The 20,218-nt window shown below is 45.3% G+C and overlaps 1 protein-coding gene across 8 annotated transcripts in view; it reads right to left on the bottom strand.

The window, feature by feature from the left end:
• Positions 1-20,218, bottom strand: part of CPLANE1 (ciliogenesis and planar polarity effector complex subunit 1) — a 183,073-nt gene that overhangs the window by 144,384 nt on the left and 18,471 nt on the right. For 7 of the 8 annotated variants that reach the window (XM_054032044.1, XM_054032045.1, XM_054032046.1 and 4 more), the window contains 2 exons: positions 12,883-12,989; positions 7,147-7,303 (listed from right to left, as the gene is read on the bottom strand). In XM_054032044.1, coding sequence (XP_053888019.1) covers positions 7,147-7,303; positions 12,883-12,989 — 264 coding nt within the window. Of the gene's footprint in view, positions 1-7,146; positions 7,304-12,882; positions 12,990-20,218 lie in introns of those variants that run through there. The other variant, XM_054032050.1, reaches the window with a different exon arrangement.

Below are 20,218 nucleotides of genomic sequence, written 5' to 3'. Positions count from 1 at the left end.
AGCCATAAAAGCACCGAGTTCTCCCTCTGTCTAGCTGAAGTGATGGCTATGAGGAACGAAGTCTTGGGTGAGAAGTGGAAGAGAGAACAGGTGGCCATTGGTTCAAAGGGAGGTTTCCTCAGGGCATTGAGAACCGAATTTAGGTCCCATTAGGGTCCGGCTTCCATACGGGTGAAAACAAGATGTGCAAGTTCTTGAGGAATCTAACTATTGTTGGGTAGCCAAAGACTGAGAAAGCATTGATGGATGAATGGAAGGTTGTGATAGTGGTCAAATGTACTCTGAGTTCAACTGAAAGGCCTTGCATCTTTGAATCCAACAGATAATCCAAGATTTTGGAGACCAGAACCTCTAAGGCTTGGGAAGAGTGAATAGAACAGTAGGAGTGGAAGGATTTCCACTTTTGAAGGTAAGTTTTGCAAGTACTAAGTTTCCTGCTAAATAAGAGAACTGATTGGACCTTACCCAATCAGGTTAGTGCCATGCATGAGAACCATTTCAGAACCATGGTCTCAGGTTCAAGGAGGAAGGGTTGGGATGAATCAGGGTCCCAGAGTTCTGTAATAGGAGATGATTCCTGAGAGGAAGTCAGAGAGGTGTTGACATAGACAGGTAGAGGAGATTTAAGTATACACTTGTCTTGGCCAGGACGGTGCTATGAGAATAACCTTCACTCTTTCCTGATGAAGTTTGAGTAAGGTCTTGAGGTAGAGACAGATAAGCAAACAGAGTATGGAGCCATGGTATTATCAGGACAACTCACGAGTTGCGGCCATATCTTCCATTGGAACAGAAAAGGTGCCATGTTTGGACTGGCAGAGGTCTGCTTTTATGAGACCATAGATTTGACAAATGCTATGGAAGACAGAATTGTTGAGCTACTGTTTATGGTCCTAAAGAAAGCATGAGCTTAGGGAGTCTGCAACTGTATTCTGGAGGCCTGGGAGATAGAAATCTCAGCAGTCTATCTGATGGGAGATGCACCAGTCCCATACCCTTAGCAACTATGCGCATAAGACAGGGATCTTGCTCTGCCCTGTTGGTTGACAGAATATATTGCTGCCCTGTTGTAGAGCATTAACCTGATGGAGTGACCCTGTATGGGTGAAGGAAATGTTGGCAAGTATAATGAACTGCTCTCAGCTCTAGAATATGGATGTGATGTGGACTGTGATCTCTTGTACAGACCACTTGCTCTGGGCTGTGGCCCTTGGAGGCGAGTTTCCCATCCCAGAAGAGAAACATCTGTTATAAGGATCTCAGAGTGGGGGATGCGAGAATGGGGTTCCCACACATATCTTCCAACGCCACCACCTGAGAGAGTTCAGAACTTACTGAGGTACTGTGGAAAAACTGTATCTGTTTGGAGTGTATATAGACTTTAGCCATGTCTGAAAGCACCTAAGGTGCAGCCTCGCCTGAAGTGTGATGAACGTTGAGTCTGTCATGTGGCCCACAAGGTGTAGTCAGGTCCTTGCAGTTGTTTGCAGGCTGTGTTTCTGGAAGGGTGGATAGCTATATGAAATTGGGCATCCTTGAGGTCGAGGGTGACGAAGCAATCTCCCAGATCTAGAGATGGAATTATAGTGGCTAGTGTCACCATCCTGTAGTGCTGGAAAAGGATACAGGTGTTCAGGTTTCTTAGGTTGAGGATCAGTCTCCAACCTCCACCCCTTTTGGGAAGGTGGAAATAGTTGGAATAGAATTCCCTTCTGACGAACTCTGGGGGAAATGGCTTGATTGCCCCCAAAAGTACGAGAGACTGGACCTCTTGTTTCAAGAGATCTTCGTCAGTGGAAGAAGATGGAATACCCCACATTGATCACCTCCCAAATCCATCTAAGGTAATCTGTTCCAAGGCAGTGAGGAAGTGGGATGTCTGATCTCCAAAAGGGGGTGGATGGAATGATTCAGCACAGGATCTGGGAAGGTAAGTAGATTGAGGCCCTTGTCCAGGACATAAAAACAGTTTCTTAGAGGGAGGTGTAGATAAAGTTGCTGTAGAAGGGACTGGGGTCCCGTTTTCTGGGGTCTAGATCTCCTCTGAAAGCCCAAAAGGTCTGTGAAGGCTGTGGCTAGGGATCTAGAAGCCATGTCCGTAGAATCTAGGGTACCTTGGAGGGAGACTTTAGCTAGCAATTTCCCCTCCAAAGTGAGGGCATGAAATTGTTCCTTCTGGTCCTGTGGCAGATGTTCAACAAAATGAGTGAACTTAGAATATGGTTAGAGTCATACTTCACCAACAGGGCTTGGTAGTTTGCCACAAGGAACTTGAGGGCCATCAAGGAGTAGTTCTTCCTTCCCAAGAGGTCTAAAAACATTTGGACTCCTTTATCATAAGGTTTGGCATGGGATGCATCCACCACTAGGGAATTGGAAGAGGGGTGGGAAAATTCCATTCCTATGTCCGGAATATGGTACTTGTACCAGCCTGCTTACAGGTGAGCTCGATAGTGGCAAGTGTTTGCCAGACTGTGTGACCAGGCAATAACAGAGCCTTATTTATTGGGATGGCAATCTTTCCCCGAGAGGTAATATTTAAAATGTCCAGCAAGGAGTGTTGAGACTCCTGGACCTCTTCTAATGGGATCTGGAGGGATTCTGCCAGATGTTTCATGCAGTATTGATAGGTCCGAAAGTCATCTGAGTGAAAAGGGTGGTGGAGATATTACAGCCTCATCTGGGGATGAAGAGAACTTAGCTGATGTGGGTCAGATTCTCTCCATCTTGGGGTCCTACTGCTCTTGCGTGTCTCCTGCCACCAATGGGGCATATGGTACCAGACAGCAATAATGCGGTGCCAACTGGTGAGCCTGTGGTACTGAAGGTTGGTCAGTCGGTGCCTGTGACGGATGTGCTACCAGAGCCTTTCTGGTTGGAACCCTATAAAATTGTTCTTTAAGTCCAATAAGGGGACAGATAAGGAAAGGGTCCCCATGGAGAGTCATAATTAGCATCTAGGTCTTCTGGTGTGGTCTGAAAGAGCTTCTTCCAAATACTTGTTCAGCAGAGTGTGGTGGTAAAGTGGGGGAAGAGCCTGTAGTGAGAACTCAGAGTCTGAAGAAGAAACATTCCCTGGGCTGAATTGGGGAGCCTCAAAACAATCGCCGGTACCACAGACTGGCGGTTCGACCAAGGTTCAATCCACCTGGGCATTTCCAGGGAAGGGGCACTGGTAGAGGATCGTAGCAGGGGAGACTCTGGTATCTCTAGTATAAACAGGTCTTCCAGGGAAAGAAATCTGGAAGATGCTGGAGGACTATGGCATTGAGAAGACTGAGTCAGTACCAAGGTTTGAAGGTGCAGGGATGGTAAGCATGGTACCCACAAGGCTTGTGGAGGAATTTCTCTGACCTCAGAGCCCTGATGCAAGGGAGATGATGGTACTGAGGCAAGGGAGGGCTGTGCATCTCTCAGTGCCTGGATGTGTCAATTCGTAACGAGGTAGGCTGCTCCTTGTGTTGTCCGCCAGAAGACTTGTCTGCATGCTGTGATATTGGTGGCTTGCTACTGGATTCAGAAAGAGCCTCAGCAGTACCCCTAGAAGGATGTGAGATCTCCTTAGTGTGGAATTTATGGGGTGACCTACTCCTCTTCTTTGGCTTTCTGGAAGGAGAAAGGAGGCTTCTTCTTCTACTTAGAAGGTGCTGCTGCCACCAGGGTGGGCTGGGTTGAGGCTGATGTACTGCTGGGGCTAATGAATGCTCCATTAGATGGAGCTTCAGTCTAGCCTCTGTCTTCCAAGCCTTGCTTTTAGATCCCATACAGACCTTGCACTTAGACTGGATGTGGGTGTCTCTGTGGCCACGGAGACAATGCAAATGCCCATCACCATGGGGAAAAAGACCTGTAGCAGGTCTGGCAGGGCTTAAACTCCAGAGTCTTAAGCATAACCTGGAGTACTGGTGAACCAAAGAAGGAGAAAAAACAGTGGAGTAACCTCCCTTCTAAAACACAATTGTATAAAATTAAAGAAATAAAGAAAACCTTAAGAATAAATAGTATATTAAGAAAGGGGAAAGCTGTAAAAATCAATGAACATGCAATCACTCTGTCTCAAGCCGTAGGCTGTCAAGAAACTGAATGGTAACAGGCCTACACCTCCCTCTATGCCCTCACCTGGAGGCACAAGAGGCTGCTCTGTACAGGTGCAGGCCTGTGGACACCTGCATTCTCCAGTTGAGAGTGCACACGCATGCATGCATCCTATGGTGGAGTATTCATAGAAACATATACTCAAGATTCCGGAGTCTCACCATTCCTCTGCTGTCTACAAATATCTGTGAAACTCACTGGCATCTGATGAAATGGGCTTTAGCCCACGAAAGCTTATGCTCAAATAAATTTGTTAGTCTCTAAGGTGCCATAAGTACTCCTCGTTCTTTTTGCTGATACAGACTAACGTGGCTACCACTCTGAAACCTGTCACTGGCAGACTGTGTGTTTCCTTCCTCTCTAGTGGCTGCTCCACATAGAGAATGACAACATACTATTTGTATCAATTATTCTGTTAAGTGTCAGAGACTATGATTTGGATCTAAAAGGGTCCAACCCTACTGATGACCCATGCAGGTGTCAATATGTTTCCACATATTCTATGGTTTCAGGTTTGTTTGTTTTTTCCAAATATGTAGGACCTTACACACACACACACACACACACACACACATTTGAAGAATGTTAATATTAACAAAGTCAAGCAGACAATAATTAGGAAATGCCAAAATTAAGATTGCCTGTACAAACTTAATTAAGTCCCTTTGTGCATATTAATTACGACATTCTTTAACTGCATACTATTTATTTCTACATGATCCCTGCCTCATTCAGTCCAACCCATTGATCAAAGAGGATAAAACAAAATACTGAACAGCTGTTCATTCAGTGAGCTCTGTCCATCCTGTGCACTGAATGTGGCAGGGATTGTGTAGAAAAAAATAATATGTAATCATGTAATTACACTGTGATCATACACACAAGGAAAGAAAATTAAGTCTACGGGGCAACCTTAACACTGGCATTTTTTAATTTTTGAGTGCCTGACTTTTTTAAATGTAGTTTGTGTGCAGCACTATGAACATGCAGAAAAGAGGCCATTGTAAGTGACTGCTCTCTGGATCCTGTTTGTGAAGAGTGATTTGAACATTGCAGTGTTGCAAGGTGCACTCCAGCTATGCCACACGTGAGCTAGTCAACATTACTTATGGTCCAATGCACGGAAAGCTGCAGAGAGGTCAAGCAGAATTATCACGGAGATGTGTCCTCTATCCATTGGCATGAGGAGCTAATGAGAAGTTACTGAAGTGTAACGGGAGGCTCATCAAGTTGTATGGTCCCTATCTGTATTCCACTGGGGGGGGCTTATGCATACACACCATGCGCCCAGAGCTGAAAAATTTGAAAGCAGTGTCCACTGGTCCACACATGCACCCTGGCACATCTTATGGGTATGGCCTCTCTACTACACGGATGGAGGAACAGCCACGACCGCCCCCTTGTGGGCAGAGCCAGGACACCCATACCTGTCCCACTGGAAGAAGAGAGATGGAACCAGAACTGGAAATATAGAAGGCTGGCATCTGTCCTTGGGAAGATACGCTCTTTTGGGGACATAATTCAAGGTTGCCTCAATGAAGTCAAGATTATGTGGGGGTGAGAACAGATTTTTCAGAGTTTACTCTGACTCCCAGTGAAGAGAGAAGGTGCAACATCATAAAAGTTGATGCACAGGCTTCCTGGTGGCAAGGAGAAAGTCAGCAAGATAGGAGAAGACAATGAGACCATGACTTCTGATGTGAGCTGCTATTACTACTGAGAACATCTTGATCAAGACTCTGGGGACGACAGATATTCCAACATGACCATGAGAAAGGGGGAGGGATAGCTCAGTGGTTTGAGCATTGGCCTGCTAAACCCAGGGTTATGAGTTCAATCCTTGAGGGGGCCATTTAGGAATCTGGGGCAAAAAATCGGTACTTGGTCCTGCTAGTGAAGGCAGGTGGCTGGACTTGATCCAGTTCTATGAGATAGGTATATCTCCATATATTATATTATATTATGAAATCTGAATTTGTGAATGAAGCAGTTGAGATGGCGGAGGTTGAGGATAGGTCTCCAAACAGCCTTTCTTTTTGAGTAACAGGAAGTAAGGAGAGGAAAAACCCACTCCCTTGGTATTGAGTAGGGAAGAATTCTATCAATCCTCACTACAATAGGGAGTTCACCTTGTTTGAGAATATTCTCATGAAAGTGGTCCCTGAACAGGGGTAGAGAGGGTTTTTTGGAGAAGATAGGGATGCAAACTCTATCATTTAGCCAGACTGGATGATGTTCAGCACCCACTTGTCCATTGTTATTGCACTTCAGGTGTTGAAAAGAATGCTAAACAACCCCCAAACAGTGTGTGTGTGTGGGGGGGGGGGGGGTCAGGAAGTGTTGGGCTTAGTGTTTTGCGGCTCTCAAGCACCCATCAAAAATAACATCAAGGCAGAGGCTGAGATGTATGACTGTTAAAACTATTTACAAAACTAAAACTAATTCTTGCTTTGTAGGACAAAGCTGAAGCTATGGACACTGGTGGCTCCAAAAACGAGTACGTGGGGGGGAATTGAGAGGCGGTCTGCCCCGCCCTTTATCCTGTCAGATGGAGGCATGAGGTGAGCCAGGTCGCACACGCAGACCAACAGACACTAGCTGCGTGCACACGGTACACATGCATAACCTCCCACAGTGGAATACAATAGGGACCATTACTCAAAGAACCTTTCATGCCAGGGCTGTGTCTATTCTGTGCTTCAGGCTATAGCCTGACTTTGAAGCGTTCAGGATAATGGCAGATGCAATATGTTGCTTGAGCTTAGTTGTCACTACTTTCTCAATCACTTTTCCTAGTAATGGGAGGTCAGATATAGTGTGTTAGTGGGAGAGAATTTCTATATCAAGTTTTGATGTTTTGAGAATCAAGCAGATGATCCATCTTCCTGAGAGCCATGCTTTTCTGAAGAACTTCCTAGCTATAAATATGGTTATGATTAAATAGAAAGCCTATCTGAGAGGCAATTTTAAAACAATTTAATAAGGTCACTTTTAACAAACTGTATTCTATTTGCAAGATTAGCTTTAGTGATCTACTTTCTACAGTCATACCTTTGGATCATTTTGATTAATGGCTACTGCCAGTAAGAGTCCATCCCTTGAAAATGCAGTAAGCAAAGCTCCTCTCGACTTTACTGACACACACACTGGAACCAGAGTGGGCAGAGAACATGCTTGCTGTGCCCAATGGATATGATAAGGTAAAGAACTGTAAAAAAAAAAAAAAAAAAAAAAATTATATTAAATGAGAAATAATGGTGCATAAACAAACGAAGGAAATACAATCTAGATGGAGCTAATAAAAGATGGGTGCACAACTAGTTAGAAAACCGTTTCCAGAGAGTCATTATCAGTGGTTTGCACTCAAGCTGGAAGGGCATATCAAGTAGGGTCCCACAAGGGATCAGTTCTGGGTCCGGTTCTGTTCAATATCTTCATCAGTTATTTAGATAATGGCATAAAGAGTACACTTAAAAAGTTTGTGGATGTTACCAAGCTGAAAGGGGTTGCACGTGCTTTGGAGAATAAGATTAAAATTCAAAATGATCTGGACAAACTGGAGAAATGGTCTGAGGTAAACAGGTTGAAATTCAATAAGGGCAAATGCAAAGTACTCATTTAGGAAGGAACAATCAGTTGCACACCTACAAAATGGGCAATGACTGCTTAGGAAAGAGTTCTGTGGAAAGGGATTTGGGGGATCATAGTGGATCATAAGATAAATATGAATGAACAGTGTAACACTGTTGCAAAAAAAGCAAACATTCTGGGATGTATTAGCAGGAGAGTTGTAAGCAAGACACAAGAAGAAATTCTTCTCTACTCTGCACTGATTAGGCCTCGACTGGACTACTGTGTCCAGTTCTGGGTGGACTAACTGGAGAAAGTCCAGAGAAGATCAACAAAAAAAATAAAGGGTCCAGAAAACATAACCTATGGGAAGATTGAAAAAATTGGGTTTGTTTAGTCTGGAGAAGAGAAGACTGGGGGCGAGAAGGGGGGGGGTGAGAACAGTTTTCAAGTACATAAAAGGGTGTTACAAGGAAGAGGGAGAAAAATTGTTCTCCTTAACCTCTGAGGATAGGACAAGAAACAATGGGCTTAAATTGCAGCAAGGGTGGTTTAGGCTGAACATTAGGAAAAACTTCCTGACTGTCAGGATGGTTAAGCACTGAAATAAATTGCCTTGGGAGGTAGTAGAATCTCTATCATTGGAGATTTTTAAGAGCATGTTGGATGTGGAGCGGGATCTTGGACTGCAACCACCTGTCCTGAGTCTGTAGGTCTCCTAGCTGGGTCCCCCAATGCAGGTCTGACGTATCCATTACTAAGGTCATGGATGGTTTAGGGGTGCTGAATGGGACTCCTCCACAGACCATGCGAGGGGCCAACCACCAGCCTAGGGTAGCTAAAACTTGCACCGGTATTGTTACTACCAAGTCTAAACTATCTCGACTTAGGTAATAAGCTGAGGCGAGCCACGCCTCGGCTGGCCTGAGCTTCAGCCTGGCATGCCTGACCACCTAGGTGCATGCCACCATGTGTCCCAGGAGACTGAGGCATGTCCTTGCGGTCCTGGTGGGATATTGTCTGAGAGTCTGAATGACGTTTGACGGTATTTGGAATCTAGATTCTGGCAGAATGGCTCTTGCCTGAACCGAGTCCAGCACCACCCCCAATGAATTCTATTCGTTGGGTAGGTGACAACGTCGACTTGTCCACATTGAAGAGACCTAGTCTCTGGAAGGTCTCTCTGACTAACCAGACCTGGGAGTCCACCTGCTCCCTGGAGTGTCCCCGCAGCAGCCAGTCATCAAGGCAGGGATACACCTGCACCTACCTCTTGCAGAGAAAAGCTGCGACCACGGACATGCACTTGGTGAACACCTGGGGGGCTGCTAATAACCCGAATAGGAGCACTGTGAACTGATAATGTATGCAGTTGACGACAAACCTCAGGAAATGTCTGTGGGCCGGCCAAAATGGCTATATGAAAGTATGAGTTTCATATCAAGGGCGGCATACCAGTCCCCTAGATCCAAGGAAGGAATAATTGTGCTCAGGGAGACCAAGCGGAACTTCAATTTCACCATGAACTGATTGAGTCATCGCAGATCTAAGATGGGTCTGAGACCCCCTCTCCCCCCTTTGTTTTGGGGATTAGGAAATAACAGGAGTAGAATTCCTTGCCCCTTAGCTCCTGAGGAACCTCCTCCACTGCTGCTATATCAAGAGGCGATTGCACCTCCTGGATAAGGAGTTGCTCGTGAGAGGGGTCCCTGAAGAGGGACAGGGAAGGGGAGTGGGAGGGAGGAAAGGAGCAGAATTGGAGAGAATATCCCACTTCTACAGTGCGAAGAACCCAGTGGTCCAATGTTATATGGGACCACGCACAGTAGAAGTGGGGATAGATGGTTCAGAAGTGGGGGGAAGGATCCAGGATAGTGGCTGGTACGCTGTCCTCAGGCATCCCTTGAAAATCCTTGCTTGGACCCCGACGATGGCTTGGCTGAGAGAGGGTTGGAAGGTCTACGCCTATTATTCCTACCCCTACAGCGGTATGAATCCTGCCTCGGGAGGGGCTGGTATTGTTTCTGCTGCTGTTAGGGTTGAGACTTGAAGGGTTTTCTCTGGGTAGCAGGAGTGTTCATCCCCAGAGATTTCATAGCTGTCCTCAAGTCTTTTAGACTGTGAAGCTTCGAGTCTATCTGGTCTGAAAACAGCCCTGCACCCTCAAAGGGAAGGTCCTGCAGGGTCTGCTGAACTTCCAGGGGAAGCCTGGAGCCATGCGGTTCTCCTCATGACCATCCCAGAGGAGATGGTACGTGCCGCAGAGTCAGTGAAGTCGAGGGAGGCCTGCAGGGATGTCCTGGCCACTGCCTACTCTTCCTCGACCAGAGCCGAGAACTCAGCCTTCGACTCAGTGGGGAGCAACTCCTTCTTTTTGGACATAGAGTCCCACGAGTTAAAACTATACCTGCTGAGGATAGCTTGTTGGTTAGACATCCTCAGTTGTAAGCCCCCCACAGCATAAACTTTCCTGCCAAGAGGTCCATATGTTTGGCCTCTTTAGCCTTGGGAGCTGGCACCTGCTGCCCCAGACGCTCCTTCTCATTTACCGCCAAGATCACCAGGAGCAAGGGTGTGGGTGGGAGTATAAAAACTCATATCCCTTGGAGCGAACAAAGTGTTTTCTCTCTATACCCCGGCAGTGGGCGGAATGGAGACCGGAATCTGCCACAGGGTATCATAATTGTTGTAAATAGTTTTAATGACCAGCAACGACACTCTGAAAGGACCTTCCAGGGTGAGAATGTCCACCATCAGGTCCTCCGACTCAATGACTTCCTCCATCTGTAGGCTCATGTTATGGGCAATGCGGCGGAGCGGAGCCTGGTGCGCCCTGTAGTCAATGGGCAGAGAACCTGAAGCTGATGCTCCTGCCACCACCTCATCAGGTGAAGATGATGAGGAAGCCAGTGGGGGTACAGGGTCCTCATGACCCACTATGTGCCCAGGTTGCTCCTAGGTAGCATTGGTATCCAATGTTTCGGCATGGTCAGATGTGACCAGGCTATCAGTGGGTCTGGAGCCAGCTCTGCTGTCTCCTCTGTAGTATGACGGGGGAGGTCTGGATAGGGTCACCTCTGTAGCACGAAGGGCAGGAGGATGCCCCAATGCCACAGACCTAGAAACCCTAGAAGGGAGCCTGATGGTAAGCTCAGGGGGTCCAGAAGGGCCATTGCACAGCGGGTGGCAACTATGGCTGCCAGGTCAACTGCGCATCTCTCTGGCACTTATCCAACCTGTGCCTACTGCACCACAAGTAGTAGGAGTTGTCATCCTCGGGATCCTCGGATTCTGATGCCAACCAGGTACTCCACACCAAGCTCGGGCCCGGGACTTGAAGGTCAGGTGCCACCGGACGGACTGTAGCTTCCATTAATGGCTGCTTCAAACAGAAGTCGCATTCCTTCCTAGTTCTGGGCTTGAAAGCCTTACAAATCTTGCAGTGTTCAGACTGATGCACCTCCCCTAGACACTTGAGGCATGAGTCATGGGGGTCGCTGTTGGGTATAGGCTTCTTGCATACACCGCAAGATTTAAATCCTTGGGCTTGAGGCATGCCCCAAAGCTCAACGTGGGATGAGGGGAGAACGACCCACAAATGAAGTCTATCCTAACTACAAATAACAATAAACTAACTACAAAATAAAAACTGGGTAGGACTAAGTAATAGCTAAGGGAACACTTGCAAGCAAGCGAAATGCAGTTTCAACACCACCACGGATGGTAAGAAGGCACTGAAGGGGGATCGGGTTGGCAGGATCATATATTGAGCGCCATGAGGGCACCACTCCAGGGGGCTCCCTAGCCAACCCAACAGGAGCTGCTGAGGTAAAAAGCTTCCGATGACCGTGCATGTGGCACGCACACACCTGATTAGAATCAATGTGAACAATCATTTGAAGAACTAATATTAACAAATGGAATCGAAGTCAGAGAAAAGCAATACCCATGATTAGGTGGTGGGAGGGACTGATTTCTGAAGAAATATTAAAAGGGCTAAATAGGCAAAGCTTTGTCGATACATAAAAGTTGTACCACTTTAATTCCCATATAGTTAAAATGGTACAACCCTCATAGTGTGGATGCAGATATACCCCTGTTAATATGTTTCCCATATGGGAAGGGGAATAAGGTATACCAATATACAGCATCTTTATACCAGTTTAACTGCATCCACAAAGGGCTGTACCGCTATAACTAAATCAGTAAAAAGTCTCCATTCCAGCAACCAACACAGTTATTCTAATACACAACCTGTGTGTAGACCAGGCCTAGAAATGACAAACAGGGATACAGTAAAAACCCAATTTATAAATATTTGAAGGAAGTGAGAGAGGACGACAAGTTACCTAAGGTGTGTATGGAGGTGTATCACAGACTAACAGGAAGAAACTAAGAAAGGGAAAATATAGGAAAACTATCAGGAATACTTCCTGACAGTAAGCTACATTATATTCTAGGCTAATCTCCCAAAAAACTGATAGAACCTTCATTTCTTGAGATTTGGACAAAACACTAGCCAAACACTAGACACTATACTGTAGGAAACAATATAATTTTGGCTGGGAATGGACTGGACGATCTAATATGTCTAATATCTCTAACTTTTCTGATCTTCTGTACAGGGGCATGTTAACAGCATTCATTTCCAGGTCAGGAGATGAGTGAGTAAAAACTTATGGCCCGCATTCCAAATCATGAGGCCCTAAACAGAAATTCCCCTCTCTCTCTTCAGTTAAGTGTATGCAGTTGCTCTTTCACAAAATACAAGATTGGAGCAGAAAACCTCAGCTCAGAACTCCTATGCTTTATGCAAATTAGCTGACATAGCCTCTGAGCAGCTTCTTCCCAAAAAATCAACAGTAAAAACAGATTAATGTATCCAGTAATAATTCACTCTGAAATAAAATTGTTTGTTTTTTTCTTAAATTAAACATTATGAGCCCTGTATTCAAAGTTAGGGAGGTGCATTTGTTGTTTATATATCCGTGCATGACTAGCTTATGTGTATATATAAGTGCTGCAGGCTAGCCATGCACGCTTGCAAATATCTGATTTGTTCATGCACCCTAAGTATTGGTATTCATAAGCTAGTTTGGCATAAATGTCCATGGTTGTCCACTCATTACTCTGAAAACTTGACTTGAAAATGCTTTATCAAAAATAAATCAACTATTCCTTGTGAAACTGGCAAAATTTCAAATACTTTGAACTCACCTAATGTATTTAAAGCTGTTTTCATGCCACCGCAGGGCCAAAAATGTCAGCATCAAGCGTTCCCCAGAATAAAACACGAAAGAGCACAAGCAGCAGTCACCTAGTATCTGCAAAAGAAACATTTTTTTCTTTTTTATAAATTTACTTGATCAGTGCAATACCTATTACTACAATTAAAATTAAATTTAATACAATATTTTTCTCTTAGCTCTAGAAGTTAGGACAAACCAATAAAAGCAATTTGCCAACCATGCTGTAACCTTGCTTAAACTATCCCAGTATCTTACAAGATACAACATTTTGGTTGCCTAAGAACTGAATATGAGATGGACTAGCCTGAGTAGGTAATAGATTACATAATCAATCTAACTATGCAATTTATCTTGTCACACTGTATTAATATTCAGTTGTGGTAATAGTTCAAATTACTCATTTTTTGTTTGTACAATTAAACTAGAGCACTACAGACCTCTATAGGGTCCCACACTTCCCCCTCTTAGGTTTTCTGCTTTGAGAAACCAATTTCCACAGTAGACTTCTGAAACTTTCAAATATGCTTTTTTAATAGCTAAAAACCCTAGCTTTTTAGAGTTGCCTATACTCAAATCTTCATTTGCTACAAAAACTTTCCATACTTCTTGAAAAGGAATTGCAGGGGACTTTTTCTCAGAGAAGTGAACTAAAAATGGTGGCTGTGGGTAATGTGATAAAAGTCCATGAATCCGTACATACATATTCCTACATAGCAGCAAGTCCACCACACCTACATCTGAATTTACACCTCTATTCTGCTGGCTTACTAGAAAATAGTAAACAAATTAAAACAAAAAAAAAATTATTCAAATAATTCTGTGCATGTAGTGCAATATAACAAGAAGTATGTAAGCACTTTAGTTTTATTATTATTAATTTGACAGTAAATCCTACAGATTACATTTGTACAGACAAAAATGAATTGGTTGCAAAAATACATATGATGCATGAACTGAGAGGGGACAATTAAGACAGTTTTTCCACAGATTTTGGAATCCCATCTAGTCTTTCTTAGCCAGAAGGACCAATAATGCAGAGCCTTAAACTGATGCTTTTAAAAAATAGGAAGAAGGGTAGTGGGAGATCTTCAGAGCTTTTGGAGAGACACAGAAGTAATCACCCCTCCCAATTCAATCAAGAATAAATAAATACATGGCTGGATTCCACAAGGGGGGAGGGATAGCTCAGTGGTTTGCACATTGGCCTACTAAACCCAGGGTTGTGAGTTCAATCCTTGAGGGGTCCACTTAGGAATCTGGGGCAAAATCAGTATTTGGTCCTGCTAGTGAAGGCAGGGGGCTGGACTCAATGACCTTTCAAGGTCCCTTCCAGTTCCATGATATAGGTATATCTCCATATATTTAAAAAAAAAGGAAAGGCCTTCTCGGTTTCTGATCCTACAATCAGATCTGCCCAATCAGTTCCCCATGCCTGCACAGAGCCATATTGAAATAACTGGGGTTATCAGCAGGTACAAGAAACCACCAAATGCAGAGGAGATTGCAGGATTGAGGCCCAAAACTGGGTTTTTAACAAAAGTTGAGACAGTAAAACATTAACAGTATGTTGCAGCAACATCTTATTTTGATAATACTTTAAAATAAGGTCTCTCTTCTTGGTCTCTAGTTGAAAGGAAGGTTACTTACTTTATAGTAACTGGAGTTCTTCAATATATGTGGTTCCTATGGATATTACACTGTGAGTGTGCATGCACTCTATGTTCCTAAGACCAAAAGATTTTTCACTAGAGGGTGGGGAGGAGGTGTGAAGAGGAACTGGATGGCATAATCCAATCTGACCATGCTTATGACCCAGCTGTCAGTAATGATGGAGTCCCAAGCATTGTGAAAGCAGGCCAGCTTGTCCCCAAAGGGGAGAGATGGGGAGGGAGGAGCAGCAGCAACTGGAACAGTGCTCCGGACCAACGAGTCAAAATGGGCACTTGGAAGGCACTGGGGGAGAGGGTGTGGACTGGCCAAAACCCAACCACGACTACTTTCTCTGGTGGGACTTATCCCTCTTTCTGGGGTAGTCCCATTGCCTCAGAGGAGGGAAAGGCTGGCCCAACATACACTACGGAAGATACTGCTGCTGCTGGACTCTGTAGTGGAACCCCCAAGGAGCCCTGGAGTTCTTGAAGGAGTGCAGGGTCTTGTCAGCTGTGTTCGAGAACAGCTTTTGCCCTTGAAATGCAAATCTTCAGTGGCTTGCTGGACATTGGGCGCAATGCTCAAGTTCTACAGCCAGAAATCCCTTTTCATGGTGACTGCAAAAGCCATCGCCGTGGCCAAGGTGTCCACGACATCAAGTGTGGACTGCAAGGACATCCTAGCCACCAAGCAGCCCTCAGGGACAAATGCCAAAATTCCTCCCCAAGGCCTCAGGCAGCTGGTCTGCAAACTTACATCGCTGTCCAGTTAATAAAATCATACTTGGACAGCAAGGCTTGCTAGCTAGCAATTTGCATCTGTAAGGAGGAGATGTAAATCTTCTTGCACAGGAGGTCCAATCATTTAGAGTCCCTATTCTCAGGGGTAGACTGCCATTCACCACAGTTACAACTACGGAATCTGGAGCAGGGTGGGACTAAAACCCCTCAAATTCCTGCACAAGAACAAAACAGTGCTTTTCCAGGTGCTTAGCCACAGGCACTATTGAAGCCAGCGTGCTCCAGAGGGTCTTAGCCAATACACGGAGTGCATTGTTAATAGGGAGACATTCCCAGGGGAAGACAGCTATAAAATGTCCACCAATTTGTGGGTGTTCTCTTGTAAGAACTTCACTTGCATACCACTTGAGGCAGGGGAACCTCAAGATCCCAGAGATGAGGGCAGAATGAGAGTAGAGGGAGCAAATAGGAGGTCTGACTCATCCATCACCCAGAACCAGGCACCGTCACTGCAAACACTGTTGGTCCCAGAAGCAGTTATCAGTCCTGAAGTGAACAGCAGTACCAGAGTGTCTGATGGTACCAATGTTGAGGGCGGTGAAAGCTGCCACAGAAGCATTTGCAGTGCCAACTCCATCGGTGCCGAGAAGGTTCCCAGTACCGAGGTCCCCTATACCAATCACAGTATCGCACCTACTTCCACAACCTCTGGAACGGAAACATTGGGGTGTAGATCCCAGGATTCAGCAGCTTGTTCAATCAAAAGGGATTATAATTGACGCAGCCCTGGCAAAATCCTGGAAACAAAGGAGAGGTTGGGACCGAAAGGCAGATGAGGTCTGTAGCTGCATGGTATGCCACCGACACGGAAACAATTGGTAGCAGCATCTCCCCCATCAGTACCAGACTCCATGGACTCCTGGAGGTCAGAGCTGGCAACAACGGTACAGGGTTTCTAACCTCCCTACTGCGTACCAGTTATTAGGAAGAGACAGGTAATAGTTATGGGGGATTCGATCATTAGAAACATAGATAGCTGGATTTGCGATGACCGGGAGAACCACATGGTGACTTGCCTGCCTGGTGCGAAGGTTGCGGATCTCTCTAGACATCTAAATAGACTTATGTATCGTGCGGAGAGGAGCTGGTGGTCGTGGTACATGTAGGTGCCAATGACATAGGGAAAGATAGGAGAGAGGTCCTGGAGACCATATTTAGGCTCCTAGTTAATAGATTGAGGTCCAGGACCTCCATGATAGCATTCTCTGAAATGCTTTCAGTTCCATGTGCAGGGCCAGTTAGACAGGCAGAACTGCAGGGTCTCAATGCATAAATTAGATGATGGGAGGGAGGAAGGGTTTAGATTTATTAGAAACTGCAGAAACTTTTGGGAAAGGAGGAGCCTATACAAAAAAGATGGTGATAGTGACTGTGAAATGCTCAGGGAGATTAGAGGCTATAAAAAAAAATAATAATAATGGGGGATTTCAACTATCCCCATATTGACTGGGTACATGTCACCTCAGGATGGGATGCAGAGATAAAGTTTCTTGACACTTTCAATGACTACTTCTTGGAGCAGCTAGTCCTGGAACCCACAAAAGGAGAGGCACTTCTTGATTTACTCCTAAGTGAAGCACAGGATCTGGTCCAAGAGGTGAATATAGCTGGACCGCTTGGTAATAGTGATCATAATTAAATTTAACATTCCTGTGGCATGGAAAACACCACAGCAGCCCAACACTGTAGCATTTAATTTCAAAAAGAGGGACTACACAAAAATGAGGAATTTAAAAAGATATAGTGCCAAAAGTGAAATCCCTGCAAGCTGCATGGAACCTTTTTAAAGACACCATAATAGAGGCTAAACTGAAATGTATACCCCAAATTAAAAAAAAAAAAGTAAGAGGACCAAAAAAGTGCCACCATGGCTAAACAAAGTAAAAGAAACAGTGAACGACAAAAAGGCATCCTTTAAAAAGTGGACGCTAAATCCAAGTGAGGAAAATAGAAAAAAGCATAAACTCTGGCAAATGACATGTAAAAATATAATTAAGATCAAAAAAGAACAGCTAGCCAAAGACTCAATAAGTACTAGCCCCATCTCAAAAAACATATATTGGAATCGGAAAAGGTTCAGAAAGGAGCAACAAAAATGCTTAGGGGTATGGAATGGCTGCCATATGAGGAGAAATTAATAAGACTGGGACTTTTAAGCTTGGAAAAGAGATGACTAAGGGGGGATATGATACAGGTCTATAAAATCATGACTGGTGAGGAGAAAGTAAATAAGGAAGTGTTCTTTACTCCTTCTCATAATACAAGAACTAGGGAGCCCCAAATGAAATTAATAGGCAGCAGGTTTAAAATAAACAAAAGGAAGTATTTTTTCACACAACGCACAGTCATTCTGCGGAACTCCTTGCCAGAGGATGTTGTGAAGGCCAAGACTAACAGAGTTCAAAAAAGAATTACATAAATTCATGGGGATTGGTCCATCAATAGCTATTAGCCAGGATGGTGTTCCTCATCTCTGTTTGCCAGAAGCTGGGAATGGGTGAAAGGAGATGGATCACTTGATGATTACTTGTTCTTTTCATTCCCTCTGGAACCCTGGCATTGGCCACACTCAGAAGACAGGATACTGGGCTAGATGGACCTTTGATCTGACCCAGTATGGCCATTCTTATGTTACCAGGGAAATGTTAGAGATATCCACACCATCCTGCACACCAGCTCCATGCCAATCCATGTATTTCCTGGGAGAGGGAGAAGAGTCACCCCAAGACCTGGAGTGATCTCAATTGGATTTATCTGACCTTTTCCTTGGTGCAGTTGATGCGGAATGGCTCTTCTGTTTCTACAGAGAGGCGCCTGCTCCGGAATGTGAAGTGGCAGTGCTCTCAGAACCCAAGGGCAATCTCCGACCTGATAATGCCCTCAGTACCAAAGACAACCGCATGACCTGTTCGAGCAGGTGCTGCTTTGGACTAAGGTCCCAAGACACCGAGTCTGTTTCTTAAACAATCAGCAGATAGTGCAACACAGTGGGTCCTGCTTTTCAGCAGGGGACCCATGGGGCTCCACACGCTGCCCCCCACCCCGAGCACTGGCTCCACACTCCCACTGGCCGGTTCCCAAACAATGGGCGGTGCCTGTGGACAAGAGCCACGCGAAGCCGCTTGTACACCTCTGCCTAGGAGCCGGACCTGCCACTTCCAGGGTGTAGCGCAGTCCGCAGTGCTGGGACAGGTTAGAAGCCTGCCTCTGCACCCCAGCTGCGCCGCTGACCGGGAGCCACCGGAGGCAAGTCTGCGCCCCAACCCCACAAGCCCCTGCCCCAGCCCTGAGCCCCCCCCAACCTAGAACCCCTTCCTGCACCCCAAACCCTTCATCCCTAGCCCCACCCAAGCCTGCACCCCCAGAGGCCTGACCCCCCTCTTACACCCTAACCCCCTTCCCAAGCTCTGAGCCCCCCCCCAAAACCCAGAGCCCCTTCTGCACCCCAAACCCACCCCAACCCCCTGCCCCAAACCATCTCCTACAGCCTGAACCCCTCACCCCTGGCCCCACCCCACAGCCCTCACCCCAACACTGCCCCAGCCCTGAGCCCCTCCTCCCCCAAGCCCCTCATCACCAGCTCTGTTAGGTCACAGGCATCAATTTTCTTCAACTGGGTCCCCAGAAAAAAAAAGTTTGAAAACCACTGCTTTATGCCATTATCTAAATCACTGATGAAGATATTGAACAAAACTGGGCCCAGGACCAATCCCTGTGGGACCCCACTCGATATGCCCTTCCAGCTTCACTGTGAATCACTACTAACTACTTTCTGGAATGGTTTTCCAACCAGTTATGCACCCACCTTATAGTAGCTCCATCTAGGTTGGATTTCCCTACTTTGTTTATGAGAAGGTCGTGCGAGACAGTATCAAAAGCCTTACTAAAATCAAGATATACCCCATCTACTGCTTCCCCCGCTAACCACAAGGCTTGTTACTCTGCCACAGAAAGCTATTAGGTTGGTTTTGACACGATTTGTTCTTGACAAATCCATGTTGACTGTTACTTATCACCTTATCTTCAGGAAGTTTGCAAACGGATTACACTGCTCTACAGCCAAAATGCTTCTGAAATAAACGTAGTAGTCAAACTTTACTAATTCTGGGTCACCGAGAACGAAAATGATGCTTAAAATTGTTGATTGGCTCTAGTTTTCAAGATATGCTATCGGGTCAGTACATACGACCCTTGACTTGGGAATGGCGGAGGATAAGTGAGTTATAAAGGGAAGGGATCTCAATTTAAACCAGAAATGACTAAAATACATCTTTAACTGGATCTATGAATAAATCTATAACTGGGTTTGGACAGTACTTGCTTTTTAGGCAAAACTATGAATGATGCAATCTGAAGCTGGTATCGCGTCATACAGGATATGAATTGCATCATATTATTCCTAGAAGTCATGGATGATGCAATCATAACGAAGCTTACATCACTCTGCTGAACAAATTGCCCTATATCAGCTCTAGAAATCATAGTGTCGTGCTCTCTTATTTGTCAGTGTTTGATTTTGCAAAGCGACACATTTCTGTTTAGCCAAAGTGAGCAGAGATGCCTCGTACTTGTGTGAACAGTGCAGATAACTTCTGCTATGTTTGTGGTGAAGTGACTTTTGCATCACAAAAGCGCAATATAACCACTATGATTAAGAAAGCCTATCACCTTTATTTTGGCTGCAAAATTGGAGATCAGGACAAGAGCTGGGCCCCACACATATGCCGCAACACTTGTGCAACAAATCTTCGCCAGTGGTTGAACAGGAAAAGGAAATCAAATCATTGGCATTGCAAAATGCATGGGAGAGAGCCAACAGATCATACCAGCAGTTGTTACTTCTGCATGGTGCCT

This window comes from Malaclemys terrapin, chromosome 6, assembly GCF_027887155.1.
Source record: "Malaclemys terrapin pileata isolate rMalTer1 chromosome 6, rMalTer1.hap1, whole genome shotgun sequence".
In the NCBI taxonomy this organism is placed as follows: domain Eukaryota; kingdom Metazoa; phylum Chordata; order Testudines; family Emydidae; genus Malaclemys; species Malaclemys terrapin.
This window is presented reverse-complemented; position numbering and strand designations above follow the sequence as displayed.